The sequence below is a fragment of the Brassica napus genome, chromosome A5 (genome assembly GCF_020379485.1).
Source record: "Brassica napus cultivar Da-Ae chromosome A5, Da-Ae, whole genome shotgun sequence".
NCBI lineage: Eukaryota > Viridiplantae > Streptophyta > Magnoliopsida > Brassicales > Brassicaceae > Brassica > Brassica napus.
The window spans coordinates 5,356,615-5,374,470 of NC_063438.1; the positions used below are offsets into that span (position 1 = coordinate 5,356,615).

At 36.7% G+C, this 17,856-nt stretch overlaps 2 protein-coding genes across 2 annotated transcripts; one reads left to right on the forward strand and one right to left on the reverse strand.

Annotated features, from left to right (window-relative positions):
- Positions 1-2,926: 2,926 nt before the first annotated feature.
- LOC106356395 (rop guanine nucleotide exchange factor 6-like) lies at positions 2,927-4,081 on the forward strand. The gene is made up of 4 exons (XM_048780662.1): positions 2,927-3,213; positions 3,296-3,333; positions 3,466-3,661; positions 3,735-4,081. Exons 2-4 carry the CDS (start codon positions 3,311-3,313, stop codon positions 3,849-3,851), a joined length of 336 nt encoding a protein of 111 aa, XP_048636619.1. The 5' UTR covers positions 2,927-3,213; positions 3,296-3,310; the 3' UTR covers positions 3,852-4,081.
- Positions 4,082-13,959: 9,878 nt separating this feature from the next.
- On the reverse strand, positions 13,960-15,804 carry LOC111213146 (berberine bridge enzyme-like 16). Its single transcript, XM_022714816.2, has one exon. The coding sequence runs from the start codon at positions 15,774-15,776 to the stop codon at positions 14,148-14,150; it is 1,629 nt and encodes a 542-aa protein (XP_022570537.2). The 5' UTR covers positions 15,777-15,804; the 3' UTR covers positions 13,960-14,147.
- Between the last annotated feature and the right edge of the window lie 2,052 nt (positions 15,805-17,856).

Consider the following 17,856-nt stretch of genomic DNA (forward strand, 5'->3'; position numbering starts at 1 on the left):
GATTTGATAATAAATATGCTAACGCGTTCACACTATATTCATAAATGTGTTCACACTACGTATTTTGCGTTTTTTAATATAAAACTCACATAATGGTTTCAATAAAACTCTTGATTTTTCGGTTCAAATAAAAATAGATAAAGAATCAAAAACCAAACTATATATATATTATTTTTATTGTTTACGGATAAAGTTGAGCAAAAAATATTCATAAATTTTGATTTGATTCGTTATCCGTTTTGATTTGAACCAAAAAATCTGGATATCCGAAACTCTACGAAACAAATCAAATACTAAAATACAATATAAAAAAAAGAAGCAATTCACAAATACCAATATTTTAGGAACATATATCTAACTCGATCTGTTATATGCATATATATACATATATGTAAAGAATTATATATATACATTATATATATTATACTTTATATCAGTTTACAATATTTTTTATGAATTAAATTTATTATATTAGGTACTAGAATTTAAAAAGTTAAATAATGTTTTATTTTTGTAATAAATGTTATTATTAAATTTTCAATTATTTTTAAAATTTTATTTTATTTACGGATCAAATCGGATATTCTTTAAAATTCTAAAACATTTCGGATATCCGAGTCACCGAATATCTAGGTGGCTAAAGATCGAATCGACATGAATGCTTCCAAATATCCAGATATTCGATCTGTGTCCACCCCTACTTAAAGATACAATTTTATTTTATTTATATGAAAAAGTTGACTAATGTCAAGGCCTTTTTATTTTAAACTAATTTTAATTTTATCTTTCATGTATTATTCTGAACAAAAATGTTATTTAATATTAATTAACTATATCTTTATATATTTGTCAATTATTTTTATATACTTTTTACATACACATACATGTGCACCTTGATGTGAGCATATTGTAACTAAGTATTCACCGTAACTGAAGTATCTAATTTTTTGAAAGTTGAAATATTTTTTTTAATGCTTCTTTCACTACCGACCAAATTGTAGTGAAATGATTTGTCTTAATAATTTTTTTTTCAAACTATTTATCTGTTTAGAAACTATAATATGAAACTATTGGTTCGACATGACGACTGTTTAAAATTCATAACATGAAAATAAACCAATAATATTAATTTTAGTTTTACCGGGAAAAAACCAAAAAATCAAACATTTTAACCGAATAAACTAAAATAAATATTAATTTAAAATAATGGTTATATTTTAGAACATTAAACATCAAAAAAAAAACTTAAAACCAAACTAATATCCAGATAAAACAGATTTAATGTCTTTTTATTAAAAATAACGAAACTAATAATCACATCCCGCGCAAGGCGCGGGTTATTACCTAGTATTTTGTTAAATTTGTTAGCTCAAGAAGATTGAATCTCAAATCATATACCACGACCTTTTGCTTATACTCTTTCTTTTTTCTTTTCTGATAAAACAAAACATAAATTATTCTCATGCATACTTAACCTTTTAATCTATTAAGGAGGATAATGGTAACTTATAAGTTGTTATTACTTTTTCTTCGCTCATGTTATTCAAATTATTAGCCTCATCATCCAAAGTTTAATAAAGCTTCTACTCAAAACCCGGATACAAAGTTGCACCTACACTTATGCCATCATCCAACCTTCACATGTTGTCCACATGGCTTCTATTAACTATCGCTATTCATTGTCGAAGTCGGCTCCATCTTTAATGCGTAAATCTGAGGAATAAAACCAATACGGAGTTCTTAAGGTTAATAATATAAATATGTTATATATAGAAGAATCGCAAAATTAAAGATGAAGAAAACAAAAAGAGATATCTACTTGGATGATAGAGATTACTGTCCCAAATTCACAATTTTATCAATTCAAAAGCTTTTAGCCTTTAGTTTAGGATTTTCTCTTGTTAAGTTACATATTTTTGTTCATTGATATCTTTCTATGATTATCAAATAAAATCATAACTTATAATTTCATTTGTTTCAGATCTCTTAAAACAATATGGCACGGTGATGCGTTATGATGGATGCATAAAATTCAAAGATAGGCCACTCAATGTGTCAACTTTCAAAGTACTCTTCCTTGTCATATGAGTTAGGGCATCTCCAATGTAACTCTATTTTTTCCTCTATAATTTACACAAAAATAGAGTAATTCTATTATAGTGTAACTTTTGCTCCAATGGTGTTATTCTATAATAGATTTATTCTATTATATAGTGAAATATAGAGAAATGTCATATTTTACTCTATATTTGGAGTGAAAAAGTGACATTCCTCTATATTTCACTCTATAATAGAGTAACTCTATTATAGAGTAACACCATTGGAGCAAAAGTTACACTATAATAGAGTTACTCTTTTTTTGTGTAAATTATAGAGGAAAAAATAGAGTGTCCTTGGAGATGGTCTTAAAGTAAATCTTACGTGCTAAAAATCGAGTGCCTACTTGATGGAGCTGAAGTTTGATTAATCTTTATATATAAAGTACAGTTCTCTCAATCCTGGTGCCTCCACGTCGGATGCCAGCGCATAAAGTCGAGAGCTGCTGTGCTGACACGTGTACGACACCACAAAACGCAGCGCTTCTTCATTTGTCCCTAATTTTTATTTGTGAAAATATATGTTCTTCGCTTCTCTTCCTTACGCTGCAACGGTGACTATCGAGCTTCCTCACCGTCCATGAAACGATCGAGTTATGGTTTTTAGGCGATTAATCCCATCAATTGAAGCCCCCCACTACGAGTTTTTCAATGCGTTGTTTGCGTCGGCTAGATCTGTGAGGTCGAGTATAAATAGTCTGTATTTGTCTTCTGGTAATCACAATCTCTTCACCGCACTTCTTAGTGGCTAACTCAAGGACTTTTTTCCGATCTGAAGTCCAGATTCATCTGTTGTCGAGGCTAGACTGCTGCTATTCTGGGAGGCTACCTTTCTTCATGCTTTTCCCAATTTTCAGTCAAGGCTTCTCCAAAGTTCCATCTCTGTTCATTGACTTAACACTTCCGAACATTTGCTGAAAGCGGGAGCTGTTTACGAGCTCAGTGGGCTTGATCTTACGAGAAGCAACCACCACTTCAAGTATCGCCAGTCGACATACGCTTCATTGACCTAACTAAGTTTGTTGAGATTCCGTTAGGACCTTCTCCATTACCTCTGGAGCTCTTTAGGTTCATGAACAACTCATGGCATTGGCAAACACAAATACCGAATTTCCAGGTCTGTCTCTTAACTTACATTCGGAATAAATCTATATGCTTCCCCATAAAAATGTCCATACTCTGTTACACTTTCCTTGCAGACATCATAGGGCATAATGGCGACCATCCAAAATGACAGGTACATTTTGTGTGTTCAGAACTACTTCACTGTTTATGTATCATCTTGGTTTGATTGTATACTCCCAAACTTGAAAGCTGCATCAGAACGTCCATTTAATTCATTTTCTGTTATTCCCGAACATGTACGCAGATCTACTATTGTCCGTCTAAGTGTCTTTGACGTGCAGGCCAGCCAACTTCACCAAAAGTTAGATGATGTCGGTGTGAAGCCTAAGGTCATTATCGCAATGAGCACTAACCAAATGTTGAAAGTGTGTATGTCAATCAACAGCATCGCTTTAGCTGAAATGGAATTCCCACAAGCATACCTTGAAGCTCTTCCAGAGGTATGATAAAAACTTTTAAATCTCATAGCCATTTTTCTGAAGCTGCGTCTGAATCACATTGTTCTGTCAACAGAACGGGAGGCCATGCCTTGGAGATTTTCTTATAGAAACATCACGTCTGATAACTTCTCAGCAGATTACTTGCTTGGAGTCAAGAGATATTTCTTCTGGCCACCCCCAATATTTTTAGCAATAATAAGAACAACAAAACCACGTGCCTCCTCCTACAAATTTCTACTCTTTTGGTATGGTTCCAAGTGGTAGCAGCCATAAAAATAACCGGAGTAGTAATCAGAGTTTGTATTTCAACGTCGTCTCCGGTGAGATCCTCCACGGGAAGGTTCACGGTAACCAGGCAAGGAAGCTTGAATTGCCAAGACTGTGGGAATCAAGCCAAGAAAGATTTTCCTCATATGAGATGCAGTACTTTTGCAAGAGCCGAGGGTTTGATAATCAAACCCACATGAAGAGTACAGGGTCCCTGCTGCAAAACGCCGTGAGAGACAGGCCCAGTTAGCTGGTTTGCCAACTAAGCGGAGCAGAGAGGCTAGCTCTGTCGGTGTGAAGCCTAAGGTAATTATCGCAACGAGCATTAATCCCAACAATTTGTAGGAGGTCAACAGCTTCCTCAGAACCTTTCTATTTGTAGGACGTCAACTAGACTTGCAGAACGCCAATATTTGAATGCAACTTCAGGGACCCATTCGTGTGCTATATGTTTTCGTAACTACTAGATTATTAACGTTCCTTCTTTCCACCACAGGCTGCTTAGTTTCTTTGCACCAGTAAAATAGAAGCCATTGAAACCACTAATGGATGGTACTACATTTCCAGCTCCAAATGTTCAAGGAAGCTTCAGCGAGGATTCTGGTGTTCTTAGGTATTGCCCCATAGATTTAAATTACTCCTCACTTTTCAAAACACTAACCAAATAAACCATCTACCATTTTCCCACTAACATTTTAAAATTCGCAAACGTTGAAGGTATTGTGTGGAGATGTGTCTTAGATGCGACATAGTCAGTCAGCTGTGTTTGATCGCCACCAGCTTCCCACTACTGAAAATTTTGCATTACATGTTAATCTCCTCTTTCTCATACTTTGTACTTAACATATTTTAATGCGTTTGGACAGGGTGGGATGGAACAACATCCCAGGTGATATGCCATGAGCTACATGTGTATCCTGCGTCTGCTCTAAAAGCCTCAAGTTAAGTGCAACGGATTAGGCCAGTGGCAGTAGTGAACATAGCCACGCTTAAGGTGACTCTTATGATTATAGTATATGATGGAGACAGACCGAGATGACACACCACATGTATAGACCAACCTGTAATAACATATATTAAACTAATACGAATTCAATATCAAAGCGACAAGTTTGCCTTCTATTTTATTTCTCATACTGCTTCGCTTAGGCTGACGCCTCCAGCATGTTTTTTTATATTCCAACGGACCTCACAAAAATAAAGAATAACACTATTTACCCTATCATGATTTACCAACACATTTGTATGATTCGAACCTGCAACCTCGAGGCAAAGTCATAATATTTTCAGATGGGGAGATGTGCATCTCAGATGCGACAAAATCAACCCAACCCATTCAACACTTTGTTTCCGTTTATTATGGGACATCATGATTATGTGGAAAGATCATCTTGAGTACTAACTAAGAAATATAATTGTGTCTGCTTTCTTTTTTATTTACCATACAACTTTGTATGATGTTACTGTTGTTCATGTGGCGTCATACCTCAGCCAGTTCAATGAAAAAGAGTTCAAATTCTTCTGGATTGGTGTCAGGGACTGAAGGAGTACTTGGAAAAACATCAATGCTCTTGGAAAAACATCAATGCTCTAAGACGTACTGTGATTTACATCAAGGAGTCTCTTATTGATTTGTTGCCATGGTGATTAGTCTCTGCTTATTATTTGTTCTTCACTATTTAGTGGAGTTCTCTTCAGTCTTTTTTAGAAGCTTTATAACCAACATCTTCCAACGAAAACAAGTATTAACAACATGTAACACAAAACACGTAATGATTCAATAAATGTATGTATCTTGATCCAAAATTATAGCACACGATACATTTTAAACTAATATATATATTATATTATGTTTTTCCTGTCCCATAATAAATTTATAGTAATTTAAAATTAAAATAATGTATTACTTGATATAGCAAATAAAAATAATGAGGAGGTAATAGAATAATTAAAACAGCCACTAATTATACACTGAAACTGAATAATAAAATTTTATTAAAAATACAAGTATATTCAACATATACAAAATGTAAAATGATTGATGTCTTGAGTACTAAACCTAACCACAACAATAAAAACTCGAATATACTTACTATATATAAAAAAAGTTGAGCAAACATTTAACAAAAGAGTTCAAATTCTTCTGGATTGGTGTCAGGGACTGAAGGAGAACTTGGAAAAACATCAATGCTCTTGGAAAAACATCAATGCTCTAAGACGTACTGTGATTTACATCAAGGAGTCTCTTATTGATTTGTTGCCATGGTGATTAGTCTCTGCTTATTATTTGTTCTTCACTATTTAGTGGAGTTCTCTTCAGTCTTTTTTAGAAGCTTTATAACCAACATCTTCCAACGAAAACAAGTATTAACAACATGTAACACAAAACACGTAATGATTCAATAAATGTATGTATCTTGATCCAAAATTATAGCACACGATACATTTTAAACTAATATATATATTATATTATGTTTTTCCTGTCCCATAATAAATTTATAGTAATTTAAAATTAAAATAATGTATTACTTGATATAGCAAATAAAAATAATGAGGAGGTAATAGAATAATTAAAACAGCCACTAATTATACACTGAAACTGAATAATAAAATTTTATTAAAAATACAAGTATATTCAACATATACAAAATGTAAAATGATTGATGTCTTGAGTACTAAACCTAACCACAACAATAAAAACTCGAATATACTTACTATATATAAAAAAAGTTGAGCAAACATTTAACAAATGTATACCATTTCAAAAAATCGTATCATGCTAATATAACCTTATAATCTCTAACAATAATAAAAAAATAGTTAGACATATGCAAAAATAATATAAAATGTATTATCATTATAAAACATAACAAAAAAAAAGAAAACTAATAACTAAAATAATATAATGTCAAAAATATTTTTGACAACAAATAAAAAAACAAAAATGAGTGACAAAAATAAGTAAACATCAAACGTTAAGTAAAATAACATAAACTACCAAATCATATAAAAAATAAAATTCGAATTCACAAGTAAAGTATATTCTGCACGTAGGGCGGGCTGACCCTAGTTTAATCATAAATGGCTGATTAATTTGTTGATTATTAGAATATAAAATCTGCTAGCTCTATTTGAATTACTGCTCGATTCAACTACTTTGTTTTGAATGAGTTTTCGCCAACTGTTGTGAGAAAATCTTGCATTTCCCCACGTGTAATTTATTGGACTATAAATTGTAACTAACCATATCACAAAGCCGGACCAGTTTGCCGTTAAAAAAAAAAAAAAAGCCGGACCAGTTTGAAGCTGTCGGTATCATAGAACAAAACTGTTAATAAAATCTAGGCCCCATCACATTTATTGGAACCACGCAACCCGTGTCTTGTCCAAAATGTCAATATTCAATCTATCAAAAAAAAAGTGGTTTCACTGTGACCTTTTGCGAAGATTTCTTAAACCACTCTTTGCAATGGTACCAACGGCTTGGTTGATATATAGATAAAGGCATGCATTGAGTTTTTTGATTTTATCCCTAAAAATATAAGAGACTAAACATAGTTAATTTCTCTTTGAGATTCAAATAACCATTTGTAATCACAATTCGAAACCGTGCATCGGTGAATGCATGTTATGTTTTTGTAACAAACGTGCATGCATGTAGTGGGAAAATAGATGACGTAGACCCATCCGTTGAAGACTAAATCCTTTTAGCAAATAAGACGAGTTGCGTGGCAGTACTATATGACACCGGTTTTTAAGATTCTCCAACGTTTAAATCACTATCTTTCTTAAATAGTAGGAAACTATATCGAATATTGAAACCAGAGAAAAATGATATAATCTGTGCATGTTGATATGGGGAAATCGTGGATGTGGATGCGTCTGTTGAATATGAAAATAAAAAGAGTTACGTTGATGCCTTGAGACACAATTGTGTGATTGTCTTTCAATACTTTTTGATGTTCAGTTTAATAGTATATTTTTGTAACAAGAAACCTGGTCGGGATTGGGAACTGTTAAGTACATGGAAGTATGGAACACAAAAAATAAGGAATTGGAACCGTGACCCGATGAGATCTACAACGTACTTTGGCGACGAACGTTATCACATTACCAAGTACATGGAAGTATGGAACCCAAAAAGTATTGAACCGGCATGGAACTATAAATTTTATTTAAAATATTAGACACACACCAAGTGATTGGTCAAATTTCTGGGGACAATATCTAAACCACGTACACCTTTTTGTTTGAAGTTTCGGCATATTGGCTCTTTTAAATAAAGCTAATCTCCGTAAGTACCAATATAGTTTCCTCAAAGTTAGAGCATCATGATTAGGGGAAAAAATCTATCGAATGTTTTCAATAATAGCTTTCTTAGCTTGAGTTTGTTACATGGTTCAATATATATATTACATCGGTTCAGTAAAAGGAAGCTAAACCAATGGTACAATAGATAACCATAATCGGTATATGATCTAATACGCCCCCCTCAAGCCGATGATGCGGAAGGTGGTGAAGGTGTAGATGGAGTGAAGAGGCTTGAAGTAGACATCCGGTTAAGAATAGAGAAGAAAGGACCCGGCTGAAGAGGTTTCGTGAGGATGTCAGCGTGCTGATTAGAACTCGAAACGTGCATCAACCGGAGGAAGCCATTCTTGACTTGATCCCGAACTGTGTGACAGTCAATCTCCACGTGCTTCGTGCGCTCGTGAAAGACAGGGTTCGTGGCAATGTATATTGCCGACTTACTGTCACAGAAGAGCTTCGCTTGAGTCGTGACCTTAATGCCAAGAAACGTGAGAAGTTGTTGAAACCATAGCAGCTCACAAGTCGCATGAGCCATGCTCCTGTACTCTGCTTCAGTGCTGCTCCGACTTATGACGTCCTGCTTCTTAGACTTCCACGTGATCAGCGAGCTCCCAAGATAAATGCAATATCCAGTGACAGAGCGACGGCTATCAGGACATGCGCCCCAATCTGAATCAGCAAAGGCATTAAGACAGAGCTCAGAGGTAGCAGAGAAGAAAAGTCCTTGACCTGGACTGTTCTTAATATACCGAAGGATCCGATGAGCAGCCTGTAGATGTATGTCTGTAGGAGCAGAGAGAAACTGACTCAAACAGTGAACAGAATAGGTAATATCAGGTCGCGTGATTGTCAAGTAAAGCAATCGTCCTATCAGAGCACGGTAAGAGGTAGGATCATCGAGGAGTGTGCCTGATTTGATGCTGAGCTTGAGAACAGGATCCATCGGAACCGAAGACGGTTTACAGGCAAGTAAACCTGTATCAGACAAGAGATTAAGAGCATACTTGCGTTGAGAGACTGAGATTCCTGCAGTAGTACGAGCGATCTCAAGTCCCAAAAAAAACTTCAAATCACCCAAGTCTTTGATCTTGAAGTTCTTGTGAAGCACATCCTTAAGGTTCTTCACCGCAGAGTCATCGTTACTGGCTATCATTATGTCATCGACATAGATAAGAATAGCAGTAAACGAACCACCAGAGCGACGTACAAAGAGCGTGTTATCTGATGGTGATTGAACATAGCCCGCAGCAAAGAGAACATCAGTGAGACAGTGATACCACTGGCGTGAAGCTTGCTTGAGACCGTAAATAGACTTGTTCAAACGGCACACAGGGTTAGGTGGTAAGACAGTACCAGGAGGAGGAGTATAACCCTAAGGGAGACTCATATAGATCTCTTCATCTAAATCACTGTGAAGAAAAGCGTTAGAGACATCCATCTGAGTCAACGCCAAGCCCTTAACAGCTGCAAGACCCAAAAGAAGCTTCACAGAAGCAAGTTTAGCAACAGGAGAAAAAGTATCAGTGTAGTCAACACCCTCCTGTTGAGTATATCCTTTAGCTACTAAACGAGATTTCCGACGTTCAACAGTCCCATCAGCTCGATACTTCGTTGTAAAAACCCACTTACACCCTACAACATTCTTACCCGGAGGTAAAGAGACAACAAGCCAAGTGTTATTATCCTCCATCGCCTGTAGTTCATCAGTCGTAGCCTTACGGAACTCAGGAGACAACATGGCTTGCTTGAAGGTTGTGGGTTCAGGATCAAGGGAATAAGAAAGAAGATTATGTTGTTATAAAGGTTTCAAGTTTGAATAAGTGTGAACATTCTCCAAGGGATAAAGAGAAGAAGAAGAAGGAAGAGATGTGTGATGTAAAAAGGAGCAATGATACTCAGAGAGATAACCTGGAGCACGAGCAGTCCGTTGTGGTCTTGTACGTAGGAGCTGACTCTGTCCTGTCATGGATTGTACAGTCTCTCGAGGAACAGTCACAGATGGTAATGCAGATGAAGTTGATGCAGATGATGTAGGTAATGACACAGGATGTAATTGAAGAACTGAATCCAAGACAGCAGGTGTAGACATAAGAAGAATCGTTTTTGAAAAAACTTGTTCAGAATCAACATTTTCATTAAGAGTTTGATAAGGGAAAATGTGTTCTTTAAAAACAATGTTCCGAGATACCAAAATACGTTGAGATTCAATGTGTAAAACCTTGTAACCTTTATATCCAGGGGAATAACCAAGAAAGACACAAGAATCAGCACGAGGAGTAAACTTATGTCGATCTTTATCTAATGTCGAAACGTAACACAAACAACCAAATGATCTGAGGAAAGCATAATCAGGTTGCTTATTCATAAGTTTCTCATAAGGCGATTTCTTGTGAAGTAAGATAGAGGGAGTGCGGTTTATAAGAAACACAGCCGTAGAGATACACTCAGTCCAGTAAATCATTGGAAGGTTTGATTGAAATAAGAGAGCTCTAGCTACATTCAAGATATGTTGATGCTTACGCTCAACAACAGAGTTCTGTTGAGGAGTATAAGCACAAGAAAATTGATGAATCATACCAGTATTACAAATTATATCAGTAAATGCAAGCTCAGGAGCATTATCAGTACGTATAGACTTGATAGTAGAGTTGTATTGAGTCTGAACATGTTGTATAAACGCAGGAAATACGCTTGAAACATCACTTTTATTCTTGAGAAAATAGATCCAAGTTACACGGGTACAATCATCGACCAAAGTCAAAAAATATCTATATCCTTCAGTAGACTCTATAGAAAACGGACCCCATACATCCATATGAACTAACTCAAAAGGAAGAAGTGAAAGATGATTATGAGAAGGAAAGGGTAAACGCTTTTGCTTAGCTAATGGACAATTCTCAACTGCAGACATAGAAGACTTAAGAAACAGTTTGATACCCGGAACATGAAGCAATTTTGCCATAGAAGGGTGGCCAAGACGCTGATGCCAAAGGTGACCATCATCCAAAACAGAAGCACAGAAACTAGATGGAGATGCAGAGACAGGTGTATCAAGAATGTAAAGATTGTTGTAAACAGAACCTCTACCAATCGTCAATCCCTGAGTAGATTCCTGAATTAAACAATGATCAACAAAGAAATGAGCTGAAGAATTGTTATCCACAAGTAAACACCGAACACTAATCAGATTAAAGCGAAATGAAGGCACATAAAGAACATTATGCAACGTGATAGTAGATGAAACAATGATACTGCCTATCTGATTAATGGGTTCTTTGTGACCATTCGGGAGAGAGACTGTAACACCTGTGACAGTAGAAAGATCACTAAAACGCGCAAGATCACAACAAACATGAGTCGTTGCTCCACTGTCAATGATCCAAGAGCCATTTGGTAAAGCGTTATATAGTGATGAAAGGCATTGATGGTTATAGGTAAAGAGATTTTGTTCAAAACGAAGGTTGGTAAATAAAGAAAGAACAATACCAGAGGATGATTGAGCAGCCATGTGTCCCTGTTCTGTATTTGTAGCCTGCTCAACTGAAGACTCCAGAGGACGAACACTAGCTTGAAGTTGTTGTAGGATATATTGAACTTGATCTTGGCTAAAACGATTAACATCCACACCAGAGGAGGATCCCATCATTGATGTGTTAGTGACATTAGCAACTGTGTTAATCGGTGGTGGATACTGAGAAGACGAAGGCTGATGCTGAGGCCGAGGAAAGCCACTCTGATTCTGCTGATCTCGAGGAGCCAGGGAAGAAGAACCTCTCGGAGACTGACCAGAGAGACGATGTCCTGGTGGATATCCATAGAGTTTAAAACATTTCTGCAGAATGTGACCATACTGACCACAATACGTACACAAAGGCCTTGACTTGGGACGGTAACTTTGTTGAGTAGCCAGTATCGGATTCTCAGAAGAAGGGAAAGGCTCAGGCACTGAACTAGCAGTTTGAAACACCACAGCATCACTCTTCACAACGGGCTTTATTGATTTCTGCCGTTCATCTTGAGTGATCATGTTAAACACATCCTCAAGAGAAGGAATTGGTTTGATCATCAAGATTTGTCTTCTACTAGCATCATAAGACTCATTTAAACCCATCAAAAACTTCATCACACGACTACGTTCTTGCAGTTTCTCCCACAACACAGTCGCATTACACTCACAACGGCCACAAGTACATACCGGAAGATCGATAAAATTCTTGTACTCCTCCCACAACGTAACTAGCTCAGTGTAGTATGTTGTGACATCCATGGAACCTTGCTGAATCGTTCCCAAGCGCTGCTCTATTTCGTAGACTCGAGGAGCATCGTCCTGCTTGAAACGAGCTAACAAGTTCTTCCATATCGATTCAGCGGTAGACATGTAAAGAAGGCTCTGCGCTATTTTCTTGGAAACAGAATTCATGATCCACGTCGCAACCATATCGTTACATCGAGACCAAGATCCAGCATCACGATGACCATCGGGAGGTTTAGGAACCGTACCATCGATGAAGCCAAGCTTGTTACGCACATTGAGAGCCATACGAATAGAACGCCGCCAAGAATGAAACTCTGCACCCGTAGTGAGTCGATCGGAGACAAGAATCAAACCAGCATGATCAGAATTATGCAAGTAGTAGGGATTCTCATACTGATCCAAGAAAGGAGTTGACTGAGAGTTCGTCGCCATTCGAAACTAGAAAGAACGGAATCAACGATGCGGAAAGATCGATAGAAAGATTCGTCAATCAAAGGTAGGAGATCACAAACAGAAGAGACGAGACGAAGGCAATGAAGCGAAGAAGCACGACGATAACCAAAGTGATGAAGAGAGAGGTCAATCGCAGCTCCGAAATGCTCACGGCCATGAAGGAGAAGCCCGAATCGAAGATCTCCAAGCTCGAATCGAAGATCCGAAGCTCAACGATGAAGAATAAGCCGTTTTGGCTCTGATACCATATTGAATGTTTTCAATAATAGCTTTCTTAGCTTGAGTTTGTTACATGGTTCAGTATATATATTACATCGGTTCAGTAAAAGGAAGCTAAACCAATGGTACAATAGATAACCATAATCGGTATATGATCTAATAAAATCCACTTGAGTTTTTAGAGCATGATTTAATACTTTTCTGCGAAAAACGTCACTTATATCTCTTATTTATAAGATGTTTCTTAGTTAAAAACTAATAGCACCTTTAACGGTTGTACACCGTGATATTATCTTTAAAAATAATTATTATTATTTTGTTTGCATTTCTTTGTTCAATTTTTTTCTGAGCAATTAATACTCTAGTTTACTGACAACTGTAGAAATCGTTTTTCGTAGTATCTAAAAAGCCTAAAACAGGAACTTGTCTTGACTCTCCATCTTGATTTTTGATTAATTTTACTTTTAAAAAAGCTAAAAATTTAGTTAAGAATCTGCATTGATCATGGTCTTACAAAACTACAGAAATTAGATAACCACAAGTTACACCAAACACCACCCGTGTTGCTAGCTTAATTAGATTTTTTTCCAAAAAATATAAAATGAAGTGACACTTAAGATGGAACCATATACCTTGCTATGGTCTTGGGGATGTACGTAACTTCACTCCAAAACTTTCGAATCATTAAAAAATTTTACACATGTTGAAATTAAAAAGTTCATTTCGTTGGCGTTATCCGCTGTTGTCATCCGCATATACTGTTTACATATATTAATCATTGGAGATTCGCATATTAACAGTAAAACACATTCCATTTATTATAGACTGAAGTTACAACGATGACTTATCCTAGAGACTAAAATAAATCACTGTATAACAATACATTTGACCACGAAAATAAGACAAATCCAGTCCCAAATTCCATCTTTTATTTCTTATAATACTCCCCCAAGTCCCAAATCCAACGAACTCATCACCAAACTAAGCAAGAACCGGAATCCCTTGCTGAGACCGGAAAAAATTAGTCCGGTCGAACCGGGCTTTAGTCTTAACCAACCTCAAGTAATTCCCTTTGAAATACTTTTCCCCATAAACCTTAGCTCCTTCGTACGTCGCGTTATACCCCGGCGTCGTTATACCAATATCAACGTCCCTGTAATTAAAGAAAGCCTCTCTCGGGTTCTTCGAAACGTACGGAGCCATAGCTTCTTTAAAGCTTCTCGCTATCGCCAAGAACTTCTCCTCAAGCTCATCTCCAGGTCTATACCAGTTCATAAAATGCTCTATCATGAACAAGTTACCTCCTCTATGAACAAACGCCGTCGCATCAGAGGGAATCTCACCCATTCTCCCTCCCCAAGGGTTCCACTGCATCCACACTCGCCGTGGAAGCGGCGAGTGGTCGATCATTGTCTGAAAAATCTTTGCGAGACCCTCTTTTGAGATAGGAGTTTGAACAAAGTCTGACGTTCGTTTCCAGTAATACTCGTTCGCTGAGATCCTCTTGAGGAGAATCTCTATCGGTGCTTTCTCGGGGTAGTTAGCCCAGAAGACCACCGAGTCTATCCACTTCTTCACCAAGCAATCCGACGTCGTTAAGTGCAGCTCCGGGAACTTCTTTTTCGTTATGTTTAAGAGTCTCTCCGGGGTACCGAGAAACATTCCTATAAACGAGACTTTAATAGTCTTCCCTTTGGATATTTTCCGGTTTATCGGTTTAATCTCTAACCGTATAAATAAATCTCTATCGATAACCGGAGCCACTTGCTGCCACTTGTGAACCAAGTCAACGGCTCCTTCTCTCACCGTCCTCTCAAGTTTAAAGACGGTGACCTTCTCCGGAACCCTAACGAGCTTTATCTTCCACGCAAGAATCACGCCGTAGCTCCCGCCGCCTCCGCCGCGTAACGCCCAGAACACGTCTTCTCCCATAGAGCGTCTGTCGCGGTAGACTTTCCCGTTGGCGTCCATGATCTGCGCGTCGATGATATGGTCTATCGACAAACCGTACTTCCTCATGAGGTTACCGAACCCTCCGCCGCTGAAATGCCCCCCGGCGCCGACTTTGGGGCACACTCCGGCGGGAAACGCGTGGACTTTGCTTTTGCTGGCAATGTTGTAGTAAAGCTCCCCGAGAGAGGCCCCGGCTTGGACCCACACGGTCTCGTCGGCCATGTTGATGTCGATCTTGTGGAAGTTGTACATGTCTAGGATCACGAAGGGGACCGGGGAGGTGTAGGAGAAGCCTTCGTAGTCGTGGCCGCCGCTGCGGACTCTGAGCTCGAGGTTGAGGAGTTTGCAGCAGGAGATTGTTGCTCTGATGTGGGTTTCGGTGAGGGCGGCGACGATGGCTTCCGGTTTTCTGTTGGAGGCAGAAGCGAACCGGAGGTTTCTGACGGCGCTCATCAGGTTTGCGGAGAATGATGAGTTTGTGGGGATCACGGCGGTTGCGGAGTTAGGACTGCCGTGGTCGGAGGGTTGAGTGTCGAGACATTGGAGGAAATGGTGGGGAACGGTTAACGATGGTGATGATGAGGAGACTCGTGGGATTGTGATAAGATAGATAAGACAGAGTATGGAGATAAACGTTGGTCCTGACAAGATTTTCATTTTTGTTTTGTGATGATTTGTGTTTTGAATAGTGTGATATTTGTGTGTATTTATAGACCATGTTTTTTTTCTTTTTTGGGAACCTTTAATAGTTGTTGCATGTGAATCCAAGGCTATCAAATGCAGAAGAACTACGTAAGAAGGATTACACACACGTGTTGTTATACTGTTGGTTGATGAGTAAATAATATGATATATTGGGATAAACAGTCCAGTAGGTCCACATTAATCTCTTCACATACACGTCCATTTTTTTGATCGGTGAGTTTGTCTATGATCTCGTGAAGGTAAAGAAGAAAGAAATACGACATGTGACGGTATTTCTTTCTGACTTTAGGAAATTACATCTAAATTTATTTGTATTTCAAGTATATCGTGAAGTATTTTGACTAAAGTGGTATAGGAGCTCCAGCTGGAGTGCCCGCCCCTGGGTTCGAGCCTTGGCCACTGCGGAATTTACATATGGGCTGCAGCATCCGAGACCGAAGACCGTTACACGGTGAGCCACATGGTGACGTCCTGGCAGCGTCCATGCTCACTTCGGTCTCTAGTCTGGACCACCTCGGTGGGGCCAGGATACTCGGTTAGCAAAAAAAAATTTTTTGACTAAAGTGGTAATCTCCTAATATATCGGTGGCTTTATAGCAGATAAATTAAAATGTTGCTTCATTCTCTTTTTTAAAGGACCGTTTAATTTAAATCATGTTTGCGTATTTAAATTGGCTTCTTTTTTTGTTGACATCAGTGTATTTGATACAGAAAATGAGAATATGAATTCTAACTTAAAATAGACTAAACTATAGATTAATACTTTGCTGTAATTTTAAATTATGTAATTGTTAGATAGTCTAGCAATTATTTCAGCAAGAACAAGCAGTAAAACTAATCTCTAAAGTATTAAACTAAAATAAAGGGTAGTGATTGGTTGGGTTTTAGGAACTGACTTTAGCTTTAATATTAATCTATCTAAACTATTAATATTGAAGTACAAATAAATCTTAACCATAAGTTTTCTTTAATAATTACTATCCAATGCCACTGACCTTATAAATAGCAATTTCTATAAAAATTGTTATGAAATTACCTAATATTTAGCTACCTAATAAATTTAGAAGAAATGCAATTATTCATTTACTAAAAAAATCAAAATCAAAAAGTTAATTTGTAATCCATAAAAAACTATAAAATAGATTAAATGATCAGATTAATTTTTTGGTTTATTAAAAATTAAATTAATCAAAATCGGTTAAAATTTTCAGAATAATAAAATTAACGCAGTTATATTTAATTAATTAGCATCTTCTAATTTAATTAGTACAATAATATATATATATATATTTAATTTTTAAACTTTTATAAAAATTAAAAACAAATACCCGTGTGGAGGCACAGATCAAGATCTAGTAGCATTTAAAATACATTATGACAATTTTTGGTTTGGCATTTTGAATCCGCACGCGCCTAATTGATGTTGTGACCCGTAATATAATTTTGGGATATCTGCCAAAAAATAGAAAGCCCTTTAAATTAAATGGCTCTGACGATTAAAAATATGGAAAGGGAATAAAAAATTATATTATATAGTGGTGATCTATAAAAAAAAATTAAAAAGTGATTTTTTTCTAAGATGATTCAGATTACATCCTAGGTTATTTCCTAAACTGTATGGACAACCTTTTGATTGTTTTTCATTAAAGAAACACATTTTGATTATTAACTAGACGATCAAACTTCCTTGGAAAACACACTGTCACCTCTTATGATCCTACTTTGGACGATTTAACAGAAGAAAAAAACGTGAGAAAGAAAGCGATCAAACTAATTTTTTTCATTTATACGAAACCAAAAGGTTTGACGGATTTTATATCTATTATCTCTTCACCCACTTCCAGTTTTGTGTGTTGATTGGTTCTAATAAGTAACATGAATATCTTTTATGGCATGCATCAATAAATTTACATGTATACTGGCCACCATACTTATTTATTTAAAGCATGTTATTTCATAAAACAACATGATTATGCAAAATGCAAAAAAATATGTTCAAACGTGTTAAAACCTGACGACATCTTTATAATGG